The sequence below is a fragment of the Rhineura floridana genome, chromosome 10 (assembly GCF_030035675.1).
Source record: "Rhineura floridana isolate rRhiFlo1 chromosome 10, rRhiFlo1.hap2, whole genome shotgun sequence".
Classification (NCBI taxonomy): Eukaryota; Metazoa; Chordata; class Lepidosauria; order Squamata; family Rhineuridae; genus Rhineura; species Rhineura floridana.
This window is the reverse complement of record NC_084489.1, coordinates 31,030,135-31,057,778: the sequence shown is the minus strand read 5'-3', so window position 1 is coordinate 31,057,778 and position 27,644 is coordinate 31,030,135. Positions and strand designations below refer to the sequence as shown.

The 27,644-nt window shown below is 40.2% G+C and overlaps 1 protein-coding gene across 2 annotated transcripts; it reads left to right on the top strand.

The window, feature by feature from the left end:
* Window positions 1-1,512: 1,512 nt before the first annotated feature.
* NR1D2 (nuclear receptor subfamily 1 group D member 2) lies at window positions 1,513-27,644 on the top strand. Of its 2 annotated transcripts, none has more exons than XM_061585642.1 (8): window positions 1,513-1,953; window positions 12,880-13,137; window positions 15,714-15,802; window positions 16,166-16,310; window positions 16,873-17,525; window positions 20,175-20,360; window positions 22,350-22,560; window positions 24,557-27,644. In XM_061585642.1, exons 1-8 carry the CDS (start codon window positions 1,938-1,940, stop codon window positions 24,751-24,753), a joined length of 1,755 nt encoding a protein of 584 aa, XP_061441626.1. In that variant the 5' UTR covers window positions 1,513-1,937; the 3' UTR covers window positions 24,754-27,644. The 2 variants fall into 2 exon arrangements, with proteins under 2 accessions (XP_061441626.1, XP_061441627.1); XM_061585643.1 differs by lacking the exon at window positions 1,513-1,953 and adding an exon at window positions 4,345-4,542.

Below are 27,644 nucleotides of genomic sequence, written 5' to 3'. Positions count from 1 at the left end.
ATGAGCTGGTTTGAGGCCTGTTCTTTCAGTGCGTGGGGGGGTTATACAAACAAATTGTGCCCGGGGGGGGTAATACAAACAAATTGTGTGTGGAGGGGTTGAAAGAGGCCCCGATGGCGAACGTGATCAGCTGACAGGCGCAGCAGCGCAGCAGCAGAGGCTCTGCAGCACAGGCTCCGCTCAGGAGCAGCTGGGATCGGCTGGAAGGCACGACGAGGGCCATTGGTAAGGGCGGGAACGCACTGCATGTTGGGAGGGCTGTTGGTAAGGGCGGGAACGCACTGTCTGCTGGGATGGCTGTCACGTGAGCAGCGGCAGCTAGCGCAAAACTCCCACGATCTTCCGTGTCCCCAGCCTTGCTATCAGAATTTTCCCGGTATCATTTATTGTGGAATTTAGCACAAAACTTCCACTACATTCCACCAGAATTCCAGAGCTACCCGTTGTGTCGTGTGAAAGCTCAAATTTTATGCGCAAATTAACAGGAAATAAATCATCAGAATAACGGTGCAGTGCAGTGTGAAAGCACCCTACCTCTCTAGGTAATTGGCTGGCTATCTCTCTAGGTAATTATTGCAGACCTGCCTTGAGAACTTTGTAAGAACATACTCATGACCATATTCAGGGGTCTCCCCCCCCAGCGTTTTTACTGCATGCTTATGGCAGAAGCGGAAGCATGGAGGAAAGAATTCACCTCTTTACATATAATATAGTCGATAAACGGAAAGGAGCCCTGTCAGGGAAAAACCCGACAGCCTCATACAACTACTAATGCAAATTAAACTTTCTTTACAACCACAACAATGTATTTACAAAGAGTGGCAACCACATCAGTCTAGCGTAAGCATTTTCCCATAGCATTTTATTGAGGACTCAGTGCTGCTCATGAATTCCATTTTGTGTAGCGTTCGCACGTTGTGGTTCTCGTCAAAAAGACGTCTTATATTTCCTCATTTAATCGAGATTTACTATTTCTACGGAACATCAGGCGAGTTACAAACAAACGAACGAACACGGAAAAAGAAAGTCCGGATTAAATATGGGGCGACATTTTGAAGATGTGGACATCTTGTAGACGCACGCACGAGCAGCACCGGGTCCACAGTAAACTACGGTGTGAACGCACCCCTGGTTGTGGCCTTGAATCCAAACGGAGAAAGCGTCGCTATCAGGCTGCGCTCTTGCGCGGCAGTCTGGAACAGGACAACGCCAGGGAAGCCTAAACAACCTGAGCATCTGCCCTCGGCTTACGTCTAATTGTGTTGCAGCAGAACCCGCCCGGAGAATTTGAGCACCACGGCCCAGCTTGAGACGCGTGTCCCTCTCACCACCACATGTGGTTGACACGTGAGGAGGAGCTCACTCTTGCCTTCCCCGCCTCCCCGTGGTACAAGAAAAGTGTGTCACTGGGTGAAACAGATCCAGGAAGAAGAAGAGGCGAATAGGGCGGCTGCTGCTGCTGCTGCTACGGCGACGCGCAGGTAGGGAAGGAGAGAGTGGAGGTGAGGCACGTGGTCAGTGCCGCACTCCCGGTGAATCTCCTCCTCGTGTTGAACGGGGGGAGGAGGGAGGAGTAACAGCAGCCGCAGCCTTGCTAGGAGCCTGCTCAGCAAGAAACCTCCCCAGGAAAGGTCGGCGGCAGCGGCTGGTGCTGCGCCTCCTTCCGCCTCACACACGAGGCACATCCACGCACAGGGCAGACGGGCGGAATACGGCTGCCGCAGTGGCTCTTTCCCCACACGCAGGCAGAGGCAAGAGGCGCTGCAGCAGCCCTTGAAGGGTGTCAAGAGAGGCGCCCGGGCGGGTTTACTAAGCCTCCACAGAGGAGCCTTTTCACAGGGAGGCAACCTCAGACTCTTTCCCGCCTCCTTTGTTGGTTTCCTCGCCCGCTTCGGACAATCCCGGCTCTCTGTTTCTTGAAAGAAAAGAGGACCGTTATGGAGCTCAGTGCAGGTAAGTGGGTATTTAAAAAAAAAATGAGAGGAAAAGCTTTGGCGCGGTTTCCATAAGAAAGAGGATTGTAAGACTTCAGGCTGATCATGGGGGTGGGGAGGAGAGAGAAGGTGGCTTGTACTTTTAAGTGGTTGCCCTTCCCTGCTCTGTGCCAGAGCGTGTTGACCCCACACTCTACGACGGACATCTCACTAGACTGATTCTTTCCGTCTTTTTCAACTCAGCCCTCAAAATTACACCACGCGTCTCCTTGTGGAGTATAAAACTGCGCATGTGACCATGGAGGTGGTAGACGGGCCAGTAAAGCTTTTAGGGAGCCGGTGGTGGCGGCAGGGCTGTGGAGTCGGAAGCAATTTTGGGTGGAGTCTGAGTCGGTAGAAATGTACCGACTCTTGACTCCAACTCCTTTATAAAGGACAAATGTAAACTAGTAATAACAAATTTACTGTAGTAAAATGGTAGCGAAAGGCATTTCATCACCACGTGAATCCAGAGCTTGGAAAAGTTACTTTTTAAAACTACAACTCCCATCAGCCCCAGGGATTTGCCATTTATGAAGGAGTCGGAGTTGGACAGTAGAAAAATAGAGGAGTCGGAGTTGAAGGTCTGGGGTACGGACTCCACAGCCCTGGGTGGTGGAAATGAAGTGCTTGATTTGGCAGCGATCAATGTGTGTGCCTGCATGATGATGATGACGACGGGGGAATGCAAGGTTAGGGTGGGGGCTCCATTGCATGCTGCCAGGAGGCTGGGGAAACTGGTGAGCAGATTCCTTCGTATGGGGCTGGTAAGAGATCCCGCCCCCTCTTCGTAGGCACAGGGCAGCGGGCTTCCTTGCTTCGTAGTTCGGCGGCAAGTTGGGATTCATGGGCTGTGCTTCTTCTCCCCGTCGCTCGTATGTCCGATCTGGCTGGTTCCTGCCCAGCAGCTCACATGGCCGAGCCATGTGCGCCTTTTGTTTACGTTTCGCGCTGCCCGCTTATTGGCGCTGCGTTGCTGTGGCGTCGGGATTACATAATGCGCCCGGGCCGGCGTCGCTGGCGACCGCGTGTACCGACACGTGAAGCCGGCAGGGGGCTGTTTTGGCGACCTACATCGCGCGGGTTGTGAGAGGAAAAGGCCACGTGGGGTGCATTCTGCAGCGGCAAAAGCCCCGCGGGGGAGGCGTCACTTTAAAATTTACGTCCTCCTTTCCTGCATCCATTGTTGATCCCCCCCCCTTGCTGCTAACTTTCCAGTCTTTCTCAATAGAAGGCGTTGCCTTCTAGACAGACGGGGACCCGAAGCGACCTCGCTTCCGTTCGGAAGAGCGAGTGCATTCGAGGTTGCGGGGTGGAGCTCTGTTGCGTTTCGCTGTTGCAGTGGCGCAAGACCTGGCATGTGGCCCTGGCGGCTTTAGCCTGCGTCCACAAAGCAATCCTTATGCCGGTTTACTCTTGAGTAAGTCCCACTGAGTTCATTGAGACCTGCTGTCTAGTAAGTGTGAGGCTAGGATTGCAGGCGAACGGTGCGATACGGTATACCTGGCTGCTCAGAAATAATTTCTATTAAGTGTAATGGGCTTACTCCTATGTAAGCGTAATATAGGTGTGTAGCCTAAACCTGTAATCCTAACCCCGTTTACCTGGTAGTAAGCCCCATTGAATTCAATAGAATTTGATTCTGATTGGAATTGCAGGCTAAATCTCTATTCGCTCCCACAGTAGAAGGGGTTTTTCCTTCCCGAAAAGCAAACGAGGATGTTTAGAGCAGAAATGACATACAGGAAGCTGGGGTTGTATTCTTGATCCGATGGAAGCGGAATATGTGCATAAGCCTCTTTGGACAGGTGATTCCCTGTCAGTTGAAGTACAGCCTGCTCCTATGCGTCTTTAGTCGGAAACGAGGCCTACTGTGTTTAGCGGAGTTTACTCTGTAGTAACTGTGTATTCACTGTATAGTTTTACAGTCTTGATGAATGCAGAGGTGGGGGCGCTGACGTTAATTTTCAATGGCCTGAAGATCGTGTTACTGCAGATAGTTGCGTTGCTTGTTGGCTTTCTTGCCGGTTGCGTCTGATTGTCTATGCTGCTGAAATCGCTTTTGACTGTTGTGTGGCTGTAGCGTGCGGCGGCGCTGCTGCTATTGTGTGTGCACATCCACGTGACACAGAGAATCTATTTCTCACATGTACAGACAACGATGGCGCTCAAAATGTAAAAGTCGGAGGAGGGTTGTAGCATAATCTTCCCTGATGACTGAACTCAACAAATAGATGGAAGTCAGGTGGTATAACATGTACAGATTCCAGAGGGACTTGCATAACATTGGGCAGTTTGCCTATGAGAATTGGAATGATGATGTGCTTTGTAAAAGACTTAAGGACCAGAGAGGGAATGGCTCTTTCTCCACCAATCAAAAGCCTAAGGAGGGGAGGGGGAGAGATGGAGATTACCAAACTCACCTCTCCCCAAATCCCTAAAGTAGATTGGATGGAACCAACACATTCAGTGGAATGCTGCAGAGGCTGATTATATAACAACATGTACCATCAGCTTTGTAAAACAGAATAAAATTGAATTCCAGGGAGCTACTTGATGACTTTGAAAGGTTTGATGATTTTTGATACTTGTGAAAGGACAATAACAGCAATTAATTTCTTTTCAAAATGTGTTTTTGGGGTCTCTTCTAATACAGCAACAAAAATCAAAGTCATGAGAGGTGTATGTATAACAAAACAGGAAGAACTTTGCTGGATCAGCTGGAGAGTTTATTCACTAATAGGCAAAAAACCTTGTCGTTTAAAAATGTACCTATAGCCAACTAATATATCTATCAAACTTTTAAAAAGCAGGGAAATTGGGCAGCTATAGTGAATGCACCAGGGGAGCAGGAGACCTGACCTCTCTGAGATATTGTACTGCTCTACAAATTTGTCAAAATGCAAAGACAATTTGGGTTGGTCTTTTACAGTCCAATCCACTTCCTGTGTAACTTGGAAGAATTTTGTAACGTGCCTCTGAGCATACGTTATTAGTGAATTTCTCTGCTTTTTAATCCGGGAAGTAAGAAATAGGATCCTGTGCAAGTTTGCTGAGAATGGATCAATCATTTGCATGCTTAGTGAGTTCAGTGGGATTTACTCCCCTGCAATCATGCTTAAGATAGGTGAAACCGACCACAGGGGATGGGGAGGGGAGGAGGGTGATGGGAGCAGGCAGGATGGGGAGAGGTTTGATCATTTGACCGAGGGGGAGAGGAGATGGAGAAGGAGGAAGAGGGGGAAGGAGGGAATTGGAAGGGGATGGGGAAGGACAAGCAAAGGAAGGGGGAGGGAAATGGCCAAAGGGGGCTGAGGGGAGGGCAGGTTTGATCATTTGCATGCTTATTGAGTTTAATGGGATTTACTCCCTTGCAATAATGCCTAAGATAGGTAAAACTGACCATGGAGGAGGGTGAGGGGAGAGTAGAGGGAAGGGGGGGAGAGGGGAACAGAAGGAGGGGATTGGGAGGGAAGGGGGAGGGAAGGGGCAAAAGGAAGGTGATAGGAGGAGGGGAGGGCAGGTTTGATCATTTGCATGCTTATTGCATTCAGTGGGATTTACTCCCATGCAATTATGCTTAGGATAGGTAAAACTGACCAAGGGGGAGGGGAGTAGAAAGGAGAGGATTGGAAGGGGATGGGTGAGGTGAAGGAATGGGGAGGGAAGGGGCAAGAGGGAGGAGATAGGAGGAGGGGAGGGCAGGTTTGACTATTTATTTATTTATTGCATTTGTATACCGCCCCATAGCCAAAGCTCTCTGGGCGGTTTACAACAATTAAAAACATTAAAAACAAATATACAAATTTAAAAACACATTTTTAAAAAGCAATTTAAAAACACATGTTAAAATGCCTGGGAGAAGAAGAAAGTCTTGACCTGGCACCAAAAATCATTTGCATCTTTTTGAGTTCATTGAGATTTACTTCTGTGCAATCATGCTTAGGATAGACTGAGGAAGCTAACATGAGGGAGGGGGAGGGGAGGGGATTGGGTAGGTGGGTAGGCACTGAGCAGAAGGGAAGCCCCTTTCCTTTCCAAAAGGAAAACGTTGTGAACAGTATCATTCTTTTTCAGGGTTTCCCCCACCTTTTTACTCTAGAGCAGGCACATATAGCCTTCCACCCAAATTTAAACTAAAGTTGTCCCTGGCCACATCCACACCAGATCTTTATTTTGCTTTACACAGTCATGGCTTCTCCCAAAGAATCCTGAGAAGTGTAGTTAGTGAAGGGTGCTGAGAGTTGTTAGGAGATGCTCTATTCCCCTCACAGAGCTACAATCAGAGTGGCTGACTGTTGAACCACTTTGGCCACTGGAGCTCTGTCAGGGGAATAAGAGTCTCCCCTCAGCCCCTTTCATAAACTACACTTCCCAGAATTCTTTAGGGGAAGCCATGACTGTCTCAAGTGAAATCAATTCAAAGAACACTGACAGTTGGTTCTTACTGGGCATGCCTGACATTTTCATTCAGTTCAATGCTAAATTTCTTAAATTAATTAAAAACCGGCCAGTCATTTTTTTAACTTTTAAACTTCAGAAGGTGAAGGTCAGAGTATGGGGCAAGGTCAGTAATAGGATTACAGGTCCTCTGTGAACATGGCTGATTTTTAATTAATTTCAACAGATTATGGCGACTCTGACAGAAAAGTCCAAATTGGGTCTGGCTTTTTCTCTCTTTACACTTTGAACTCTCTATTTTCTCTGTTTTGTGTATTGCCATGAAAATTTAGAGGGTTGTTAGCAAGCGTTTCTGAGTTCAGGACTTTAAGTTTTGTAAGATTTTGTTTTGAAATGAGCTTATGGGAAGCATCAGAATGGCATGTGGGGGTATTTTCAATTTAACACTGCGGAATGTGAAAAATCCAAGCTGACTATAGTATATAGCCACTCGTGGCTGTATAATCTGCTGTAACATTCTGTTTCCAATAGTGGGTCATTAAGATGAAAGTCAAAGAGGAAAGCACAAAAGTAGGACCACAGCTGAATGTCAAGAAGACTAAAGTAATGACCACAGAAGAGTTATGTAACTTTAAAGTTGACAACGAGGGCATTGAAGTTGTCAAGAATTATCAATACCTTGGCACAGTCAATTAACCAAAATGGAGACAATAGTCAAGAAATCAGAAGAAGGCTAGGACTGGAGAGGGCAGCTATGAGAGAATTAGAAAAGGTTCTCAAATGCCAAGATGTATCACTGAACACTAAAGTCAGGACCATTCAGACCATGATCTTTTCAATCTCTATGTATGGATGTGAAAGTTGAACAGTGAAAAAAGCGGAAAAGAGAAAAATGAACTCATTTGAAATGTGTTGTTTTAGGAGAGCTTTGCACATATCATGGACTGCGAAAAAGACAAATAATTGGGTGTTAGACTTGAAGGCACATATCAACAACAAAGAACAAATTAAACCAGAACTATCACTAGAAGCCAAAATGATGAAACTGAGGTTATCATACTTTGGACACATAATGAGAAGACATGATTCATTCGAAAAGACAAAAATACTGGGAAAAACAGAAGGGAGTGGAAAAAGAGAAAGGCCAAACAAGAGATGGATTGATTCCATAAAGGAAACCACAGACCTGAACGTACAAGATCTGAACAGGGTGGTTTATAACAGATGCTATTAGAGGTCACTGATTCATAGGGTCACCATAAGTCGTAATCAACGTGAAGGCATGAAACAACAACAAAGATGTTTTTTGGAAGCCCAGCAGCAGGACATCAAGCCATCAGCTTTTCTGTACTGTTTTTTTCCTCCAGCAGATGATATATAGAGGCATGGTGTCTCTGAATATAGAGGTTCCATTTATTATTTCCTTTATTGGATGTATATCCCACCTTTCCTCCCAGTAGGAGCCCAGTAGTTTATCACAGGTAGCTGGTACATTTATCCTTCATGCATTTTGTTTAATACAGGCATAGGGAACCCGTGGCTCTCTTTTCTCTTATTATTTCTCTCTTATATGCTTTCTTTACACCATTCATATATTTTTTATGATGATGATGTAATGTTCTGTTCCAGCCATCTCTTTTTCTGAAAAAAAAATCCTAAATGCAGTACCATCAGATTTATATACTGCTATGCATATAAATGGTGCTTTACAAGAAACAGGCTTGGTGGGTCCCTACACAACGGGGATTACAATATAAAAATAAACACAGGGAACAGAAGGAGGAGCAGAAGCCTTATGCAAAGTTTCTAGGAGGGGAGCATTACATAAAGGTACAATGATAATGGCAGTTTTATTTTCACTAATTTCCCTAATAATAATTCCTAACATGGAATTTGCCTTTCTTACTGTTGCTGCAAAGTGAGTTGACATTTTTACTGAGCCATCTATTGTGACCTTAGGACAGCTGCTTAGGGTCCTATCTGTATTTATGTGGAATTTGGCGGGTAGGGAGGATTGTCCCAGTATGCATAATTTTATAAGTGAACTGTGAACCTCAGTTGCTATTTTGTTGCCTGTTTATAGAGTTTGGACACATCCTTTTAGGCTCTTCATAGTCTCTCTGTGTATTCACCATCCTGATCAGTTCGGTGTGAGCCAGATCTCTTATGAGTTTCCAGTAACAGTACATATCCTTGGAAACGTCATTGCTTCCTTCCTTCTACTGGGCTCCTACTGAGAGGAAGGGCAGGATATAAATCAAATAATAAATAAATAAATGTCCTATTATTCCTAATCCATGATTCATATTATTTAACCTGTTGTTTATGTGTAGGTTATTAAAGCTTTTCTGTCCGGCTCACTGTATGCATGAGCAAGCGAGCGTGCGTGCGTGCGTGAAGGTCTCCTACTAAATAGACATTAAGACCATCTTAGTAGATTTTTAATCACTTCCTGGCAAATTACATGCCTGACATCACCTTAATGAGTTATATTATAATAATTTATATTATCTACACATGTACCCTGATTCAGCTCTTTTTACATGTAATGTAGTATTTTTCACATAACTGGGCTAGAATGTAGATATGGGTTTGCATGTCGTTCAGCATTTTCTTTTTTAATTGAAATGCAACTCTTTCTTAGGTATAAAGCTTCAACAACACATGTATTTCTGGAATGCCTATATTCTCATTTTCCACTCTGCCACTTATTGGGCTATCAGTTTTATGATGGTCTCATTGTTTGTCTTGCATTGTTACTCATGTGATTACTTATGAATTAGAGATTTCCCATGGTAAACATGGTCTTGAATAAACACTGTATAAGTGAACAGATTAGGGCTGCTTCATTGATTTATAAATTATTCTTTGTAAACAGTTTTTTTAAGTAGACATTTTCACTGAGAAAAATGTTTTACTAAGCATACTTGAAAATTACAGTGTCAGAAGGAGCTTTAGACTGCAAGCCTGTACACATTTTCTTGGGAACTGCACATGCATAGGGAACTAGTTGTATATGTCATGCTCTCTTCTTGAGCCCCCCCCCTACTCTTTCTGTCATGTACAGGAGGCAAAGGTAGGCAAGTCCCTCTTGGAAAAACTGTTTGTCTCTTTCTATTGCTGAAAACCATTTCCTTAACAGCTCATGAATGCATGCCCCCTTAAAACATATTTTACCTGTTCTTCCCTCCTCAATATTCTTCCTATTAATGTTACTGCTGAGTGCTGTTAAAATCTGAGTTGAATAGGTTCACGAAAGCTGTTAGAGATGCATTAATCATAGAATAGTAGAGTTGGAAGGGGCCTGTAAGGCCATCAAGTCCACCCCCCTGCTAAATGCAGGAATCCAAATCAAAGCATTCCCGACAGATGGCTGTCCAGCTGCCTCTTGAATGCCTCCAGTGTCGGAGAGCCCTTCTCTAGGTAATTGGTTCCATTGTTGTACCGCTCTAACAGTTAGGAAGTTTTTCCTGATGTCCAGTTGAAATCTGGCTTCCTGTAACTTGAGCCCATTATTCCGTGTCCTGCACTCTGGAACGATCGAGAAGAGATCGCGGCCCTCCTCTGTGTGACAACCTTACATGTACTTGAAGAGTACTATCATATCTCCCCTCAGTCTTCTCTTCTCCAGGCTAAACACGTCCAGTTCTTTCAGTCTCTTCTCATAGGACTTTGTTTCCATTCCCCAGATCATCCTTGTTGCCCTCCTCTGAACCTATTCCAGTTTGTCTGCATCCTTCTTGAAGTGTGGAGACCAGAACTGGACACAGTATTCAAGATGAAGCCTAATCAGTGCTGAATAGAGGGGAACTAAATACTTCATGCGATTTGGAAACTATAGTTCTGTTAATGTAGCCTAATATAGCATTTGCCTTTTTTGCAGCCACATTGCACTGTTGGCTCATATTCAGCTTGAGATCAACGACAATTCCAAGATCCTTCTCGCATGTCGTATTGCTTTGATTAATTTCAAAGCAATTGCATTCAATTAGAATGCCAAATCTCCTTTATTTCAAGTAGGCATGTTCATGATTGCATCCTTAGGGTTGATCCACGTATAACAAATGCAGTGTGGTGACTGTCATCATGTAACAAAAGGTTCATGTGCAGTAGCTTACCATGGGATTCGAGGTGATTTTTTCTTTGTGACACCCAAAAATGTCTGTAGTCACCTGAAGAAAATAGCCCCGGTTTGTAAGATAAACTGCTGCACATTAGCAGCTCACCATGTCATGACAGTTGCTTTATGGAGTGATTTTAAAGTAGCCTGCATGATGATGGTGGCTATGGACTTATGTGTGTATCATTATTTAACCTCCCTCGATCTCTTTTTGCTACGTACGAGAGAGCATATAATGACATCATACACTGTTCTAGGAAATAATGTCACATCACAGGGTTCTTCCAGATGAGAGTTTAATTTGCAAGTGTGTAATTGAGATACTGCAAATGGGTTGTTGGCAACATGGTTTTTTATTTGGTTTTCCTGAAAAAGGGTAAGTCTGGATTAAATGCAAGGGGCGGAATGGAGACTGGCATTTTGATGCCAATGTGTGGATGCTACAAATCCCACAATAAGCATCTGTTTGGAAGTATCTGCAATAATTTAAGACAGAATGCTAGTCTCATTTTTCACAGAAAGTATAATTAATATAAAGCTTTTTTGATTTAGAATTTAAGTAATATATTCTAAAACCAAGGGAGGAAAGTTCATTTGTAGGTTCTGAAATTTTGCTAATGCATACGACCTTGTTCTTTTTAATAATTGAGCAGATAAATGTGGCTGTTTCACAATAATACAAGTGAATGGAGGGAAAGTATGAGGGAATTGTAATAAACATTTATTAAGCTGTAAAATACATTCATTGTTTTTGAAACATGGTATCTTGAGGTGAGAAGCAAGTTGGTTTTCAACAAATACATTTTTTAAAAATTTCCATTTGTTCTAGGAATTATGGTCTCTGTGATGCTGTCACATGCCCTGGAAAAGGGGATCTTGCACAACTCACAAACTGACTCCTTTCCATTTATGAATGAAGATGCAGCTCTCAAGGCTAAAGCGTTCACTCTGTTTTGTCAGATAGGATATCAGGTAAAAATTTCAGAAGCACTTAAGTTACTTGGGAACCTGCATCCTGCTGAAAATCTGTGGGCTGCAGACACCGAAGGCCACAATTATCAAACCACTTGCTCTGAAGTAGTCCAATTCTTGACTATAGGACTACTCCATAGTAAGTTCCAAGAGAACTGCAGCCTAAGATATTTATGTGCTTATGAAAAAATTACCCTTAGGGTGTATCTATACTACAGACTTGATCAGGTTTAAGTATTATTCATTCCAGATAACTTTGGGAATTGTACTTCTGTGAAGGTGGGGGGAGGGGCGCTCTACAGTTCACAGGAATCTTTGGGTGAAACTTTCAGTGTTAAAAATGGATGAAGGTTTTGTCGTCTAGATATACTCACTTGCTTTGCGAAAAGCAGCATTCTCAGGTGAATTGTAGAAATGTGTAAAAGCACTACAATTACTTTTTTTATTGTAGAAAGAACAGATCATGGCAGTAAGTTATTGTAGGCTAAAGGTTGTCCCAAATCCCTCCATGTTTTTTTCTGTCCATCCATCATGGACATCCGTTTACCAGAGCCACCTTTCTGTCCTTTAACATCTTTCAGTACTTCTAGCACTTCTTCCATAACATATAAAAAATGTTTGAGCCCATGTCACTTTGATGCCCAGTGAGGGGCCTGAAGGTACACAATGATGCTGAAGTTAAACATGGAATGGACACTGCTTGGAAACCGTATGCAGGTTACTCCTAGTTCCTTTAGAGGAAGAATTTATTTATTTATTTATTTATTATATTTCTATACTGCCCAATAGCCGAAGCTCTCTGGGCGGTTTACAGCATAAAAACATCCAGTATACAATTAAAAACATATATCAAACACATTGAAACAATATAACAAAATAACTAAACATAGTTAAACACATGGACACGACAGACACAATCCTAAAATGTTAAGTATAAAAACTTTATAAAAAATGTTAAGTATAAGAATATGATATAAGTGAAATAAATACAATTTACGCTCTGTGATGCTACAAGTTATTTATTGTTAGGCATTATGCAAGTAACTTTCTGTAAGTGCACTCTTAGGAGTGTGTGTGTATTTTTTAAAATATGGCCTGCCATTTAATAGACATGATACAAAAGGGAAAACCAATGCAGTCTCTCAAGTCCATCCACTGACTCCTTTTCTTCTGATACTTCAGGAACAAAAGCTACCCATGCTGGCATTTTCTTCCTTCCTTCATAAACTGAACCATGTTTTGGAAGGTGTGGCTAAAAGTTACAAGCAAGACATGACAGTACTGGATTCTGAAAACTAGAAAGGCATTTGGAGCAAAGGTTTAAACTGTCTGTGGGAGAGACTTCTGGTAGCGGGTTAAAAAGTAGTTGGTTTGTCAGCTGTTAGATGTATTCCTGCTTTCTTCCTTCAATAGGTGGTGTGATTGCTTACATCAGCTCTTCAAGTTCAGCATCTAGCCCTGCCTCATGTCACAGTGAGGGATCAGAGAGCAGCTTCCAGTCCTCTTCACCTATACCACCTTCACCGAACAGCTCGTCTTCAGAGGGCAGCTGTAGCAGCAAGAGCAGAGAAGACTCTGATGGAGTATCAAAGAATGACCAGTCAGATGATCATGTTAAAGCTAGCCAACCTAGTGTAACTGGATTGACAAAAGGTCATGGTGGACTTACAAGTAAGTATTCTTCTATAGCAACCCACCTTGTCTTAGGCTCAACTCAGACATCATGCTTCATGGTCTTCCAATCTATGGTTGGCAGATTAGGAATGTGCTTAAAGCTCCTTCCTCCTCTCTTCTCCCCTGTGGTTTGCTGTTATGTTCAAATTGGGGCTGACCTCCATTTGACCACAGATCAGAATTTAGAAAGCCTCTTCAAACCATAGTTTGGAGGCAGTTCTAGTTAGCATTATCCATACTTAGTCCTGATTCAGACGCAATGGCACACTGTGATTATAGTAAAGCACAGATGGGCAGAGCCGGAGGAGGAAGCCTATAAGCACATGGTAATTTCCCAGTCTCCAAACCATGACTAGAAAACATAACATCTGAATTGATCCTTAGTATGTTGTCCACACTAAATAAGTATGATATTTGTTTGAGGCCTGAGGGTATCCTCTGCTTAGAGACTGCAGCACTTAACTTTCAGCACTTAACCTCTGACTTCCTTCCTTCTAGATAGACTGTAGCTCTGGTACTCAACCTCTGGCAAACTGTAGCTCCTGCCTCACAGTGCAAAGTGGTGCCAACAGGCCATATTATCCTGTGGCCCACAAGTAAATTTAAAGTTGAGATCCGACCATAAAAGCATCCCCAGACTTCTTATCCAATCTCCTAAATTAAGCAGCTTTTCCCACTTGAATCCATAGATATTTCCAGTTGTGTAAAGATTACTTTTAAACTTACTGTGAAAGCAAAATGCTTAACAGAAAGTATGTAAAAGTAATAGCACTGTAGACTGTTAGTAGTGGGAATTGAAGAATTCCAAAATGAGATGCAACATTCACCCTCCAGCACATTGTGCAAGTAGCATTCTGATTTAAAAATAAAAACAAGACCCAAAAAATCTATAGTACTTTGTTTGATGGATCCAACCTAACTTATTCAACAAGACTGCTCCACAGTAAATTACTTTTAAAAATACTTTAAAAATATGTTTCATAGTGGCTGGTTCAATCTGTAACACAACCCAAGTCTTCCTGTGTATGTGAAGTTAAAAATAGGAATATAGAAAGCTACCTTATACTAGGTCAGACTTCATCCGTCTAACCCAGTGCTGTCTACTCTGACTGGCAGTGGCTCTCTAGGGTTTTGGGCTAGGTCTTTCCCATAACCTGATCATTTTAACTGAAAATGCTAGGGATTAAATCTGGTACCCTCTGCATGCAAAGCACATGCTGTGTTACTGAACTCCAGTATTTTTTATGTATAAAAAGTGATAACATGTTCAGAATACCTGATTTAAATAAAACTCAGCAGTGATAATCAGACATAAGCTTTATATGTACTTATATTTCTGTTCTGTATTTGTGAAATACATAATTTAAACATATGCAATAAACTTTGTTATATGTCTGGAACATCAAAAAACATAAAAATTAAGCTTTTTTTTTAAAAAAAACACACACTAGTAAATCGTTTACCCAAAAAGCAAACCTGTCTTATCTAACCATACCTATGTACACTGTATTTTCTCACTTACTCCAAAGGTAATATGATAATTGTTAGGTTTTTTGCAACTTTTCAAAGGCTGGCAGCAACATGCTTATCATCTATAGAGCTAAACTAGAAATTATTTCTTTAGTTTTGCTTGGTACCCAAATGGTTGCTAATCTTCATAACTGCTGGTTCTGTAATTTGTCCTCTTGGAACTTGCTTCCAGTATGAATTACAGATTAATAATCCTTTCATCAACTATAAAGTCCACATCAAATATAATATGCCATTAGGATAGATTTTGTTTGCTTCTGGTAGTATACTTGTGTGTATATATATATTTGGTAGTAAAAAGAGTTTCCTAGCATGTAGATTTCAAATAACTTCAGATTCATAAAAAGGTTTGTATGACAAATTATAGTCAGCATTTGAATCTTGTACATTGGTACTAGTGTGTTTACTGTGTTGGCTCAAACACTGCAGTACTGTCATTGTAACGATCTGACACATAGCAGATGTATCTGTTTGGTACAGGCAATTTTCTGTTGGTATTGAGATTTTTAATTATTAATCACTTCTATGATAAACTTACATGCAGGTTGAAGAAGAAAAATGTTGAGTGCAGTTTAGAGACAGCAAATTTTTGACAGCAGCTCCCAAGTGGCGAAGTATTTCTATGATGGTTACACACATACTCATTCTGCATAGGCTTCCTAAAGTTGTTCCAGGGCAGAGGTGGGAAACGTGTGGCCCTCCAGATGTTGTAAGGTGACATGCAGCATCCCTAACCATTGGCTTGATGGCTGGGGCTGATCACTTTGTTCCAGAACGATAAAACACCATCTTACCTAAAATAATACTGCCCTAAGCCAGGAGTGCCTAACCTATGGCTCTCCAGATGTTATTGGATTCCATCAGCACTTGCCAGCATGGCTCATGGCTAGGGAAGATGGATGTTGTTGTCCAGCAACACCTGGAGAGCCACAGGTTAGCCACCCCTGGTCTAGACCACTAACTAAACCTCAAAAATTTAATGCAACTCAAATATATTATGTGTTGTTTCTCTTAGGTTTTCATGCTTCTTTTTCTGTTTGTAGAATTTAATGGCATGGTCCTGCTGTGTAAAGTCTGTGGAGATGTTGCTTCAGGATTCCACTATGGGGTCCATGCCTGTGAGGGGTGCAAGGTGAAGTATTATTCTATATGAATATCTCATTGGAGCAGTTAGCAAGTAGAATTTTAGGGACAAATAATAATTGATGCTGATGCACCTGTAAAAAAATTAAATGTTGGTTACAGCACTATAACCCTAATTCTACAAACTTTAAAACATATCTGGAATCTCCTAAATGAGTCCTGTTATTGTGGGGAGACTCAGAAGTCAAGGACTGCAAATCCTGAAATCTACTTGGCAGCCAGGGTTCAAGTGCTTCTTTAGTAGGGACATTACTCTCATCACAGCTAAATTTCATGTTAAAAATGCAAGTTTCTGTTGATGGAATGTACTTGGAAAAGAAGGTTTGAAACATAAGTTGTCTACTATTTTCAGGGCTTTTTCAGAAGAAGCATTCAGCAAAATATCCAATATAAGAAGTGCCTGAAAAATAACAATTGTTCTGTAATGAGAATGAATAGAAACAGGTGCCAGCAGTGCCGCTTCAAAAAATGTTTGTCGGTTGGGATGTCAAGAGATGGTATGTTTCTGTATTGAGCAGTGACCTTCAAAAAGGCGAATTGTTGTGCTTTTTGTACCTAATTGAAATGGAAGCCTTATAAAAGTTGGTGTAGAGTGATGGTTAAGAGGGTGACCTGTGAGCTGATTCAAATGCCATCTCAGCCATGAATTCGTGAGATACTTGAATTGCAATTTGCAATTCTTTCAGCCCTTCCCCACCTCTGTTTGCAAATATGGGGAAAATGTTGCCTCACTAAGCAGGGCTGTGGTAAGAATTACTGAGGTAATGTATGTGAAGCCTGGTGGTAATGAGCCTTCTATCCATGAGATAAGCAGTGTCCATTATGTTGAGAATTATGTGTTGGGTATTCCTGTTTGAGAAAAATATGTCTAAAGCTGACTTGGGCTCACAGAATAAGTATCCTATATTCCTCTTTTTGATACCTACTGTCAAAAATGCATTCCCCAGCTTAATCCATGTCATATCATTGTTTCTGAAGGGAATGAAAGTTTTTGTTTGTAAGGCATTTCTGTCAAAATTTGGCATGCCAATGTGTCCTGTTTTTTTCCTTTTTTGCTAGCTGTTCGATTTGGCCGGATTCCTAAACGTGAGAAGCAGAGGATGCTGATTGAAATGCAAAGTGCCATGAAAACTATGATGAACACTCAATTCAGTGATCATTTGCCCAGCGAAGCATTAAAAGATAGCCAAGGATCTTTGCTCCTAATGCCTCAAGAAGAGCTGAACTCCAAATTGCAGCAAGAGCAGAAAAATACCGATGGCCTTTCTTCCCCGCCCCCCTCTCTTCCCCTTCTCCCTCCCCCCTCTGACATTGCTAAGGAAGAAGTGATTGGCATGGTGACCAGGGCCCACAAAGATACCTTTATGTACAACCAAGAACAACCAGAAAATCCTCCCACTGTTGTGCAGCCCCAGAATGGGGATAGAAATCTAAAGTACACTGAGCAATATAATGCTGACGGTGAAGCTGATAATGGTGTCATAAACTGTGCCCATCATGGTGGGAATGAACAACATTTCATTGGACAACACAAAGGACAAAACAGTGTGCATTATCCAAATGGGCATAATCTTGGCTTTACAAACAGCCATTCCATGAACTTTACTAATGGCTTCATCCTAAAAGGATGCAATAGAATGCCTGAAAATGGCTTTCCTCCAAATGAGTCTATGAATGCCTTCTCCTGCAGCACTGGAGGCAGAATGCATCTGGTACTATGATTGTTAATTTCTGTTATACTATGGTAGCTCAGTTTTCTCAAGGATTGTTAATTGACATAGGTTCAAAATAGTTATATGGGTTGGAAGTGGCTTTTCCCTGGGGCCATGTTGTTGACTGAAATAACAATCTTGGGATAATGACAGAAAAGTACTAGAGATAGATTACTGGATTTGGGGGCGGGGGTTAGGAACCAATACTAAAGAACCTCTTTTCAATTAAAAAAATGCATTGGGTATGGTTGGAAAAATGTTGATAGTTGCAAATGTTTTGATAGTATTTCACAAAAGGTTGACAACTATGGTAACTGTTGTAGATAACTTCTACTCCCAATATAATTAGTATATGTTTTAAATCTTGCAATTTTGCTTTACTTTTTTTGTTGTTCAGTCAATTTTCCAGTAATACAGAGTGGCTCATTTTGAGAGCCCGTTCATAAGTTTACACTGTGCTTTCCCCAGATTAAACATTCTATTATGTCCAGTTAGCTTGTCAGATATGCCTTACCTCTTGGTGCAGGGTACAGTAAACCTTTCTAAGAAAGTTTCTACCTTGTCAGTAGCCCTATCTGCATGTTACATTGAATGCATGTTCATGGGGAAGTTGAATTGTGCCTTTCTTTGTGTTGGCAAGGTTTCCATTTGAATATACACATACAACACTACATGCATACATTTCATTTCCATAGGATGGAGCTTATGCATGTAGTTTGAATGTGCATCTGTTCTTCACACAAATAGATGTGTGAGTCCAGTGAGCATTCTCACCCAGCTCCCCACTTTATCTTGTCCGATATCCTTAACTTTTTTCCTCTTCATACCTATTTTTATTTTATTTATTATTTGATTTATATCCCGCCCTTCCTCCCAGCGGAGCCCAGGGCGGCAAACAGAAATACTAAAAACACTTTAAAACATAAAAAGACCTTAAAATAGATTAAAACAAAACAACTTTAAAACATTTTTTAAAAAAGCTTAAAAAACACCTTTAAAAAAAAAAGTTAAAAATATTAAAGAAAACATATTAAAAGCAATTCTAACACAGACACAGACTGGGATATTTATGCATTCTATAGAAACCAACAACCACGTAAATAGTATATAGTAATTTATGTGGAATAGAGACTGCATGCAGACATACACCATTATCCCTTGATAATGCTGCATTTGGACATAATCCATTTGTTTTAAAGTAACCAGTTTACTTCTACTTCTGTTTTAAATTAACTACAGTTTAGTGTGTTATCCAAACCCCAAATGTGGTTAATCTTAGTTATGGTTAGTTGAAATAAGCCAGTTTCATAAATTCCGGTTTGAAGTAGGCTTGTTTCAACTAACATAGCAAACAGTTGTTAATCTAAAATGGAAGCAAAAGTTCCCAAATTATTCCCCACAACTGCTCTGGAAGAGGGGGGAGTGCACAAGCCCAAGGGTTGCTTAGACTCATTCTTGTAATGCTAAAACTGCAGGTTAGCGTTTCATCTAAACTAGCTCAATCTCAGTGTTGGAAAGAATCGGTAAGCTGTCACTTCAGAAGTGCATGATGAATATATATTATTATGCTGCAAATTCATTATTTGGGAAGTTGCTTATACATTAGTTTCTCAGTCTGTATACTCTGAGCAAAGTTGTGCTACACATCAGAAGTTATTATGATGACTATGCGTATCCTATATGAAGAATTACCACAGAGACAACGTGTGAAGCAGCCTTAAGATACTACAATTTTTAAATAAATCTTTATAGATTATAGAATTCAGTCAATTGGGTAATAATGTTTAACTAGAATCTAATGATTTGTGAATTGCTAGGAAAATTAGTTCCAATAAATCATACGCAGCTGCTATGTTTTATCTGAAACAGTGGTGATCAGATTCAGCATTTTCACTTAAGACTTAAAAACAACTTTTGAGTCTCATGTTTTTAATGTAGACTAGAAAGCAAAATAGAAATCAAATATGTTGTAACACATGCAGATTTTAGAAAGGAATGACCAATCACTTTAAGCCTTAATTGTAAAAATGCTGTCAGTCTTGAGATGAACTCTGAATAAATAATTTAAAAGATTTCAGTGAGGACCAGATCATTATAATCTCATAGACAGTAAGCCCATGCTTACCTGGCATATTGAAACAAAGCAAAAAACATTGTTAACAGCCATAACAAAATACAAGGGCCTACATATAACAGTATGGAGTTGTGAGTGTGGAAGAGAAATAGCTCTTGAGAAAAAGGACTGATAATTTGAATTTAGGATTTAGGAACATAGGAAGCCACCTTAAACTGAGTTGGAGCTGTTGGTCCATCTAGCTTGGTATTGTCTACACTGACTGGCAGTGGCTTTCTAGGGTTTCAGGCAGTAGTCTCTCCCAGACCTACCTGGAGATGTGGGGCATTGAACTTGAAATCTTCTGCATGGAAAGCAGATGCTCTACCATTGAGCTACAGCCCTTCTTTAATAGGAATATAGTTTTCCATTTAACTGAACTATGGATCAGAAAGCACACTTGGAACATAGTCTCCAAGTATGTTTTAACAATGAGCAAATACGTTGTAATTTGTTGCATTGCATTTTAAAACTGAAACTGCTTGACTGGTTTGTTTGGAATAGAATATTGAGACTGTGTTTGTGTAAACATCTAGGTTTGCCCAATGAACAAGACTCCTTTTGTGGACCCAAATAAGTCTGGTCATGAAGTTTGGGAAGAATTTTCTATGAGCTTTACACCTGCAGTGAAGGAAGTGGTGGAGTTTGCCAAACGTGTTCCAGGGTTCAGAGACCTTTCCCAGCATGACCAAGTAAATCTTCTAAAGGCTGGAACCTTTGAGGTGAAGAATATCTTATTGAATCCATTGAAAATGTGTGCTATAGCGTACTCTGCATAACATATTTACCTTTTTAAAAAACATTTTCCCCCTATAGTCTTGTTGTTTAAAACTGATTAAAATCAGTGGTGATGACTTAAGCAGATGTCTACAGCAATAGTTTGGAAAGTTTGGCAGAAGTTATTTTGCACAAACCTACTACTGTTATGACTTGTACTTTGACTCAGAAATGTGTCCATTCCTCTTATCCTTATAGAATGTGGACATTTGAGTGTGTCGTTATACTTACCCACATATAGCACTTTCACATACTTACTCCTGCAGCAAATGGTCTGGGCTACAATCTTAAACACACTTGCTGGAGAATAATAGACACAATGGAATTTACTTCTGAGTAAACATGCATAGGAGTGTGCTGTTTTTAAGGTTCTAGAGATCTCACTGTTCTCTGGTCAATACATAGGATGACTATTTTAGAATAGGGGCAGGCAACACATACGTTATGGACTATTGTGAGATTTGCAATAGATCAGTAAGAGTGTCAGACTCATAGTTGTTAAGCAACAACAAAAGGCTGGGAGGGAGAACCATAGGTGGTTGTATATCTAGCATCTGTCATGGGACTTTTATTTATTTATAAATACATTTATATACTATTATTTTATTTAAAAATTCAAAGCGGTTTACAACAAGCTGGAAAAAAACATACAATAAAAACCATTAAAAATACAGTAAAAACAGAGGTCGACTATTGCAAAAAGGCATCTTAGTTGCCTGCATAAGCCTGGCGGAACAGAAAGGTTTTCAGCAGGCATTTAAAAGTTAAAACAGAAGGCACTTGCTGAATCTCTGTTGGCAGAGCATTCTAGAGAACTGGGCTGATGACACTGAAGGCTTGATTTCGTGTTTATGTTTAAACAAGCCTCTGCAGCTTGGGGGATGACCAGAGCCATTCCTGTTGATAATCTCAGTGATAGAGCTGGGATATAAGTAAATTCAGACTTCATGCTCAAGTGGGCTGGCATACTTGTGCTAAAAAATGCTATCTCTAGCCTTGTGCTAATAACTGTTTCTTGGTATCAGTGTTCATCAACTGCAAAATGCTAGTATTTCAATTGCCTTTGAAAAGTTTTTTTTTATTAAAACATTTTTGTCCTTTCTTTCTGGTGCAAAAGTGCTACTCAGAGCAGCTTACACACTTTAAAATTACATTTTTATAAAAAGCAATTATAGGAAACAATCAGCCAAAGGGATAGGATCAACAGTTAAACCAAAAATATAAAAGCATTGTCTGTCGCATACAGCAAAATTCTGCCAGACTAAAATGATCTTCAACAGACTATTGGAGGGAGCTGTTTCACAGGGTAAGGCGTTCCACAGTCTTTGTGCAACCATAAAGAAGTCACTCCCTGTCTCTGAAATGTGCTTCCACTTAGACACAAATCTGATTTTGAGGAGCAGGTAGGATGATCGGGGAGGTACAAGAATAGACAGGAAATACAGAAGCAGGATGTGGAAAGGGAATGCTGCTTGTCTCTGATTTCTTAAGTCTAAATACTCCTCTCAACATTACCTTTGTCCAGACATTTATTGTGAGGATCTTTTAGTATGTATATATATTGTTAACTAGAAAATGTGGGGGAGGCCTTGTGAACAAATTGGTAATATAAATGTAGCCAGTGGCTCTAAACTAGAGACAGTCATATACAGTAGGAGGCCTATTTGTGATGCAGGAATCTATCTATAGCATTTTGTGGGAAAACCTATTTCCATATGCAGATTCCCAGGATGTATCTGAGTTGTTAATTATTTTTTAGTGTCTGAGAGAACAGTCCTTTGGTTGCCCTGAGCAATTGTTCCAGTTCATCAGCTGTCAAACAAGCAATAAGTTACTAACATTATCAGCATATAGAGTTACTCACTAGCTTCTTTTATCTCTAAGTTCCTACAATCAGTCAAATTCTTTAAAATTTGTTCTTTTCTTTTGGGCAGGTTTTAATGGTACGGTTTGCATCTTTATTTGATGCAAAGGATCGTACTGTCACCTTTCTTAGTGGAAAGAAATTCAGTTTGGATGATCTACGTTCAATGGGAGCTGGTGATCTGCTCAACTCCATGTTTGAGTTTAGTGAGAAGCTAAATGCCCTGAACCTTAGTGATGAAGAAATGAGCTTGTTTACAGCAGTAGTCCTTGTGTCTGCTGGTAAGGAAAGAAAGTTAATCTATACCAAGGAATAAAATACCCTTGTACATTTTCAGATTTAAAATCAATTATTTTGTCTTTTTTTCAGAATACATGAAATACAGCTAATGGGGTTGGAGAGGTTTGTTTGTTTTTTTAAAAATGGGTTTACTGCAGAGCACCTGATAATTAACTACATCCTATAGTCACCAATATGGGATGGAAAATGTTCCCAAAACAAAATTTTCCAGTGCTTGATTTTTCTGTGAAAAAAATTCTATTTTGTTAGTTCCATTACTAATGATGAATGGATGCCAATTGCAAATACAGTATTATGCAAGCTTAGCATGATCAGTTTTTACCTGTGTTTACTAAATACAAGTAAACTAATCATGCTAAATTAGATCAGAAACTTTTCTGATGCAAATTACCCTATTTTTAATTTTTCAATTCAATTTTTTCTGGAAAACCCACATTACTGCTTACAATTATTCCTTAATAATCCTTCCATAGAACAGGTTTCGATGCCAGACTTTTTTCAGAACTGAAAAACTGTTGGAACTGCTTCCCGGCAGAGGTTAGAGGAAGGCATCAGTGTTGCCATCTTTTAAAAGAAAGTCTCTGAAACCTTCCTGTTTTTCCACGTGTGAGGATTTAATATTTTTGTATGTGTGGCTGTTTCATCATGTGTACTTTATCATTATTTTATTCTTCTTTTGTTTGTGTCAAGTTTTTTATTGTAAACCTCTTTGAGCTTTGTGAGAAAGTGATACAAACATATTTACACATCATATTTATAAAATAAAATAAGGGTTGTATCCAACTAAGTCCTAGTCAGGGTAGACGCATTGAAATGAAGAAACCTAAGTTGGTCATGTCCATTAACCTCAGTGGGTCTGCTCTGAGTAGGATTGGATACAACTGTGTGTTCACATATCCAGTTTTTTCATGAATAATATATTAACACAGCAGACAATGTACTTTTGCATGTCATGCGGTCTAATCTGTGACAAATTTGCTTTACAGAGCAATCCAAACACTGTGGGGAGGATATATTGAAGGTGGCCAAACCTCAAAATCCAAAGCCCTGCTAGCTCATGTCAGCAGGGCAGAGAGCCCGGTCTGCTTTTTTGTTCTGTGTTGAAGTTTTCCCTCCCATTAATCCTAATGGGAAGGAAAATAAGCACACTTCAGGTCTGGTGTGTTGTTCTCTCTCCCCCAGCCCAGTCCCAGTGGGTCCAAAGTCTCTCATAATCAACACCAGAATGCCTCCTTCCTTGTCCTCTGCCAACAGAACACCAACAGCAAAAGAGGGACAGCTTCTCCCCCATCCACAGATCTCCCTCTTTACCTGAGAAGTAGGAGACCCACATTATCCTATGGCCCCTGGAATGCCCTGCCAGGGACCATGGTATTTCAGCCTTAATTGCCACAGCACTAATTTGTGCATCAACAGCTAAAATGGTACCATATGCTTGGTAAATGGAGCAGACAGATGCCCCTCCTGTTCACTCACCATAAAATGCCTCTTGGTCCAAAGGAGCAGGACTTCTGGACTGTTAAGTGTTCATAGAATGCCAAATAAGGGGGCATTGCAGATACTTCCAGGGGTATTTTTTACTATGACTGTGCTCACAGGCATTCCTCACTGCCTATCTAGTGTGTTCGTCTGCTCACAGAAATGAGGAAGCTCATCCCAAGTCTACTCTGAGTATGACTAACAGATACAGCCCTATGAGTTTTGCTTACATTAGGATGATTTTTGAGTTCATGAGGATGATGAAGTGCTTTGCTTAAATAGGCACTTAACTAAAAACTTCAGGAGCAGATTTATTCATGCCTCGGCTTGTATTATTTCTTTATTATACAACCTTGAACTCCCATTAACTAACACAAATGCTTTGATGAATAACTGATAATACAGTTGAATCTCATACTACTAGTAGTATTTACTACTAGTAGTAAATTACATGCCAAATAATTGTCTTCATTTCATTCTTTTCCTCCTTTTCTTTAGAACGATCGGGAATAGAAAACGTCAACTCTGTGGAAGCGTTGCAGGAAACACTAATCCGTGCGCTTAGGACCTTAATCACAAAAACCCATCCAAATGAAGCCTCTGTATTTACAAAATTACTTTTGAAACTGCCTGACTTGCGTTCTTTAAACAACATGCACTCTGAGGAACTTCTAGCCTTTAAAGTTCACCCATAGGCTTTTACCTCTTTTATTTATATAAAGGACTTGCTTCATGTTAATTAACTATGTGTGTTTCATGCTAAAATGTTTATTTATGTTGGTATGTAACTTTTTGTGGAGAAGAACTTGATGTGTGATGGGTAGATGTTCTGTTATGCCGTAATGCTTCAGGTTGAACATTTTTCCACTAGTGACAACACGACCACATATTTCTTCATGATTATCCAAAAGATCCCCATTTGCACTAAAATTGAGATTGCATTAAATCTTATGAATGACTGTTACATACTGCCCCCCACAGGAAAAAAATAACATTAACTTGCTTTGCTCTAAACAAGAGTGCACAGTGGCTGTATTGGAAAAACAAAACTTTGGGTAAATGACACTACAGTGACGGAAGAGAGATTTAATTTGTCTGTCCCCCTTTATCTGCTTGGGTAGGGAGCTCTAAAAATCTGCTCATGGTTTCACTTTCCTTAAACTAGGAAATTCCATGGGATGTCTCAATTCAGTAGCTCCTACCACAAGCGCACATGGCTGTGTATGTATAATATGAAGAAATGTTGGATGTGTTATGACTTCATAAAAAAGTTGTGTGTACATATTTATGCTTATGTATATAAATAGTTCTAATTAAACAACATGAATATAATTTCTTCACAATATTTTCAACTGTGAAGAACCAGACAAAAGAAGGTGACCCATAGGACCAAAGAAATTGAAGCATTTGGTTAAGTACTGTTGAGCTTAAATGTCTCGAGAGTTCATAATGTTTAGAGAATGATAACAATAACATACTGAATTTGTTAATTTATGAAGTATTACACCATCAAAAGTGAAATGGCAAATCAAGTGGTTAAAAGTACTAGATTGGGCTGACTCTTTAATCTATTGCTTCTAAGATTCTTATGCGCTAATAGGCACTTAAAGCTGCTGGACACTCTTTAGTCTGAAAAGGATTTTTTTCAAATGAAGGTTAATCTGTGTAGTACTGGAGTATAATGAGAAATTTCAAGGAAGCTATATTAAGCAAATACCTTCATTGCATACGTTTCTGTGAATCCATGCACTTTACAATACACCTATATGCTGCTCAAATGCTACATGAAAACAAAAATGAGACACAGTCAATGGTTCATAATTTGTATTTGTTTTCTCTAGTCTGTTTTGTTCAAATTAGAACTTCAAAGGGTTTTAAAAACCTTTTTTGTGTACATAACAAAGGCCTGCTAGATTGTCTGTCTGATACCAGGACTATTTTTCTATCAATTTACTTTTTTAAAATGCCAGTGATAAATCTTCAAGCACAATGATTTGCTTCACATCCTGATACTATCTTAAAATAATATTTTCCTTTAATGTCAAGAGGTGAAAACACAATAGCACTTGAAGTAAGCCAGAATATTATAACTGACCTTATGGTTTCCATAGTATGGAAGGAAAAAATCTCTGTCTGCTTTCTCCTTAAGAGTAATATCAAATCCGGGTTAAAACCTTAATATTTTTTGTGTCTCTTGATTTGAATTGTTTATTGTTAAAGGTGCAATCTTGCATCTCCCATTACGCTTAGGTGAAGAATTACAACTTTATGGGTTTGGAAATGCTGAGTATTATTTCTGTTGCAAAATGGTGGAGGTAGATTTGGTGCCCTGTTACAGCATAAAACTTGGAGCATTTTGTATTAATTGCTTTTTTTAATTTTAAGAGATTCTGTTGCAACAGCTCAACTCAAAGGGGAAGCATTCATCTATTTGACCTCTGCACCTAGAACTGAGACCACTAGAAACAATCTCTTTGTGTTTTAGATGAACAACCACTTGGTGATGTCATCTTGAGACCTCTCCTACAGTAAGCAGCTTATACTTTCAAAACAAATTGTTACCTGGGTAGAATACAGGTATTTCAGTTACATTTTTATTATTCAAGGACAAGTAAGCCATTTTGCATACACTTAATAAGAATCAAGAAGAAAGTTGTCCTGATGTTTAGGCTTCTTATAGAAGCCTCCTCCTCCGTATATACAAGGTCTTAACTTCTATTTTTAAGCCTTTAGAAAAGTATAACCAGCAGTATGTGAAGTATTGTTTATTTTTAAAAAATAAAAGCTTAAAAATAAAAAATAGATTCCCTATATGTGCATATAATTAGAAAACTGTATTGTAAAATACATTAATGCAATTTCATGTCAGATGTTTTCCTGTACACTGCAGAACTTGATTTTATTGTTTTTTACACATTCCAGATCCAAGAACCTTAATTTTTATTAAATCTCTCCACCTCCATCTCCCCCTTCCTCCGTGTTGCAGTCTCTAAAGCAGTCTTCACCAAACTAGTGCCCTTCAGATGTTTTTGGATTACAGCTCCCATCAGTCCCAGACACTATATGCTGGTGGAAGTTGTAGTCCAAAATATGTGGAAGGCACCAGGTTGGTGAAAGCTGTTATAAGGTCTAGTATTCAGGTTATGCTGGCAGCATTAGAGTCATTATAGTGGCACTCCTCACGCTGACAGGGTAGGAAGAAGAGTCACACAGCAGCATTGTCCCATGGTAGCACCAACCTTCAGGTAACTGGGTAGTGTTTGTGTATGTAAAGCCTATGTGGGCTCCACATAGGCTTCAGATATTACTGGGCAGTGCAGGAATGGGAGACACTGCTGCCAGAGTAACGTTAGGGTTGGGCCTCTGTGAATTATATCTAAAGCCATTTGTTGTGAGGTCTGCTTTCCTGTGCCACTGGTTATACACTTGTTAAATGCTAAGAAATACTTCACATCAGACGTTTGAGTACTGTAGATGAGACATTGCTGAGAGACTATGAAAATGTACTGTATTAAAAAAAATGAATTTTTACTCTGTTTTTTCATGTTAAGAAAAGATTAAATATGGGCATTATGTTGGCAAAGCA

What these genes read in the sequence shown, in the direction of transcription:
- NR1D2 (XM_061585642.1), top strand. An exon ending in AGGTCATGGTGGACTTACAA is followed by an intron (nt 13,138 to 15,713) that starts GTAAGTATTCTT and finishes TTCTGTTTGTAG; the next exon opens with AATTTAATGGCATGGTCCTG. An exon ending in AGTAGTCCTTGTGTCTGCTG is followed by an intron (nt 22,561 to 24,556) that starts GTAAGGAAAGAA and finishes CCTTTTCTTTAG; the next exon opens with AACGATCGGGAATAGAAAAC.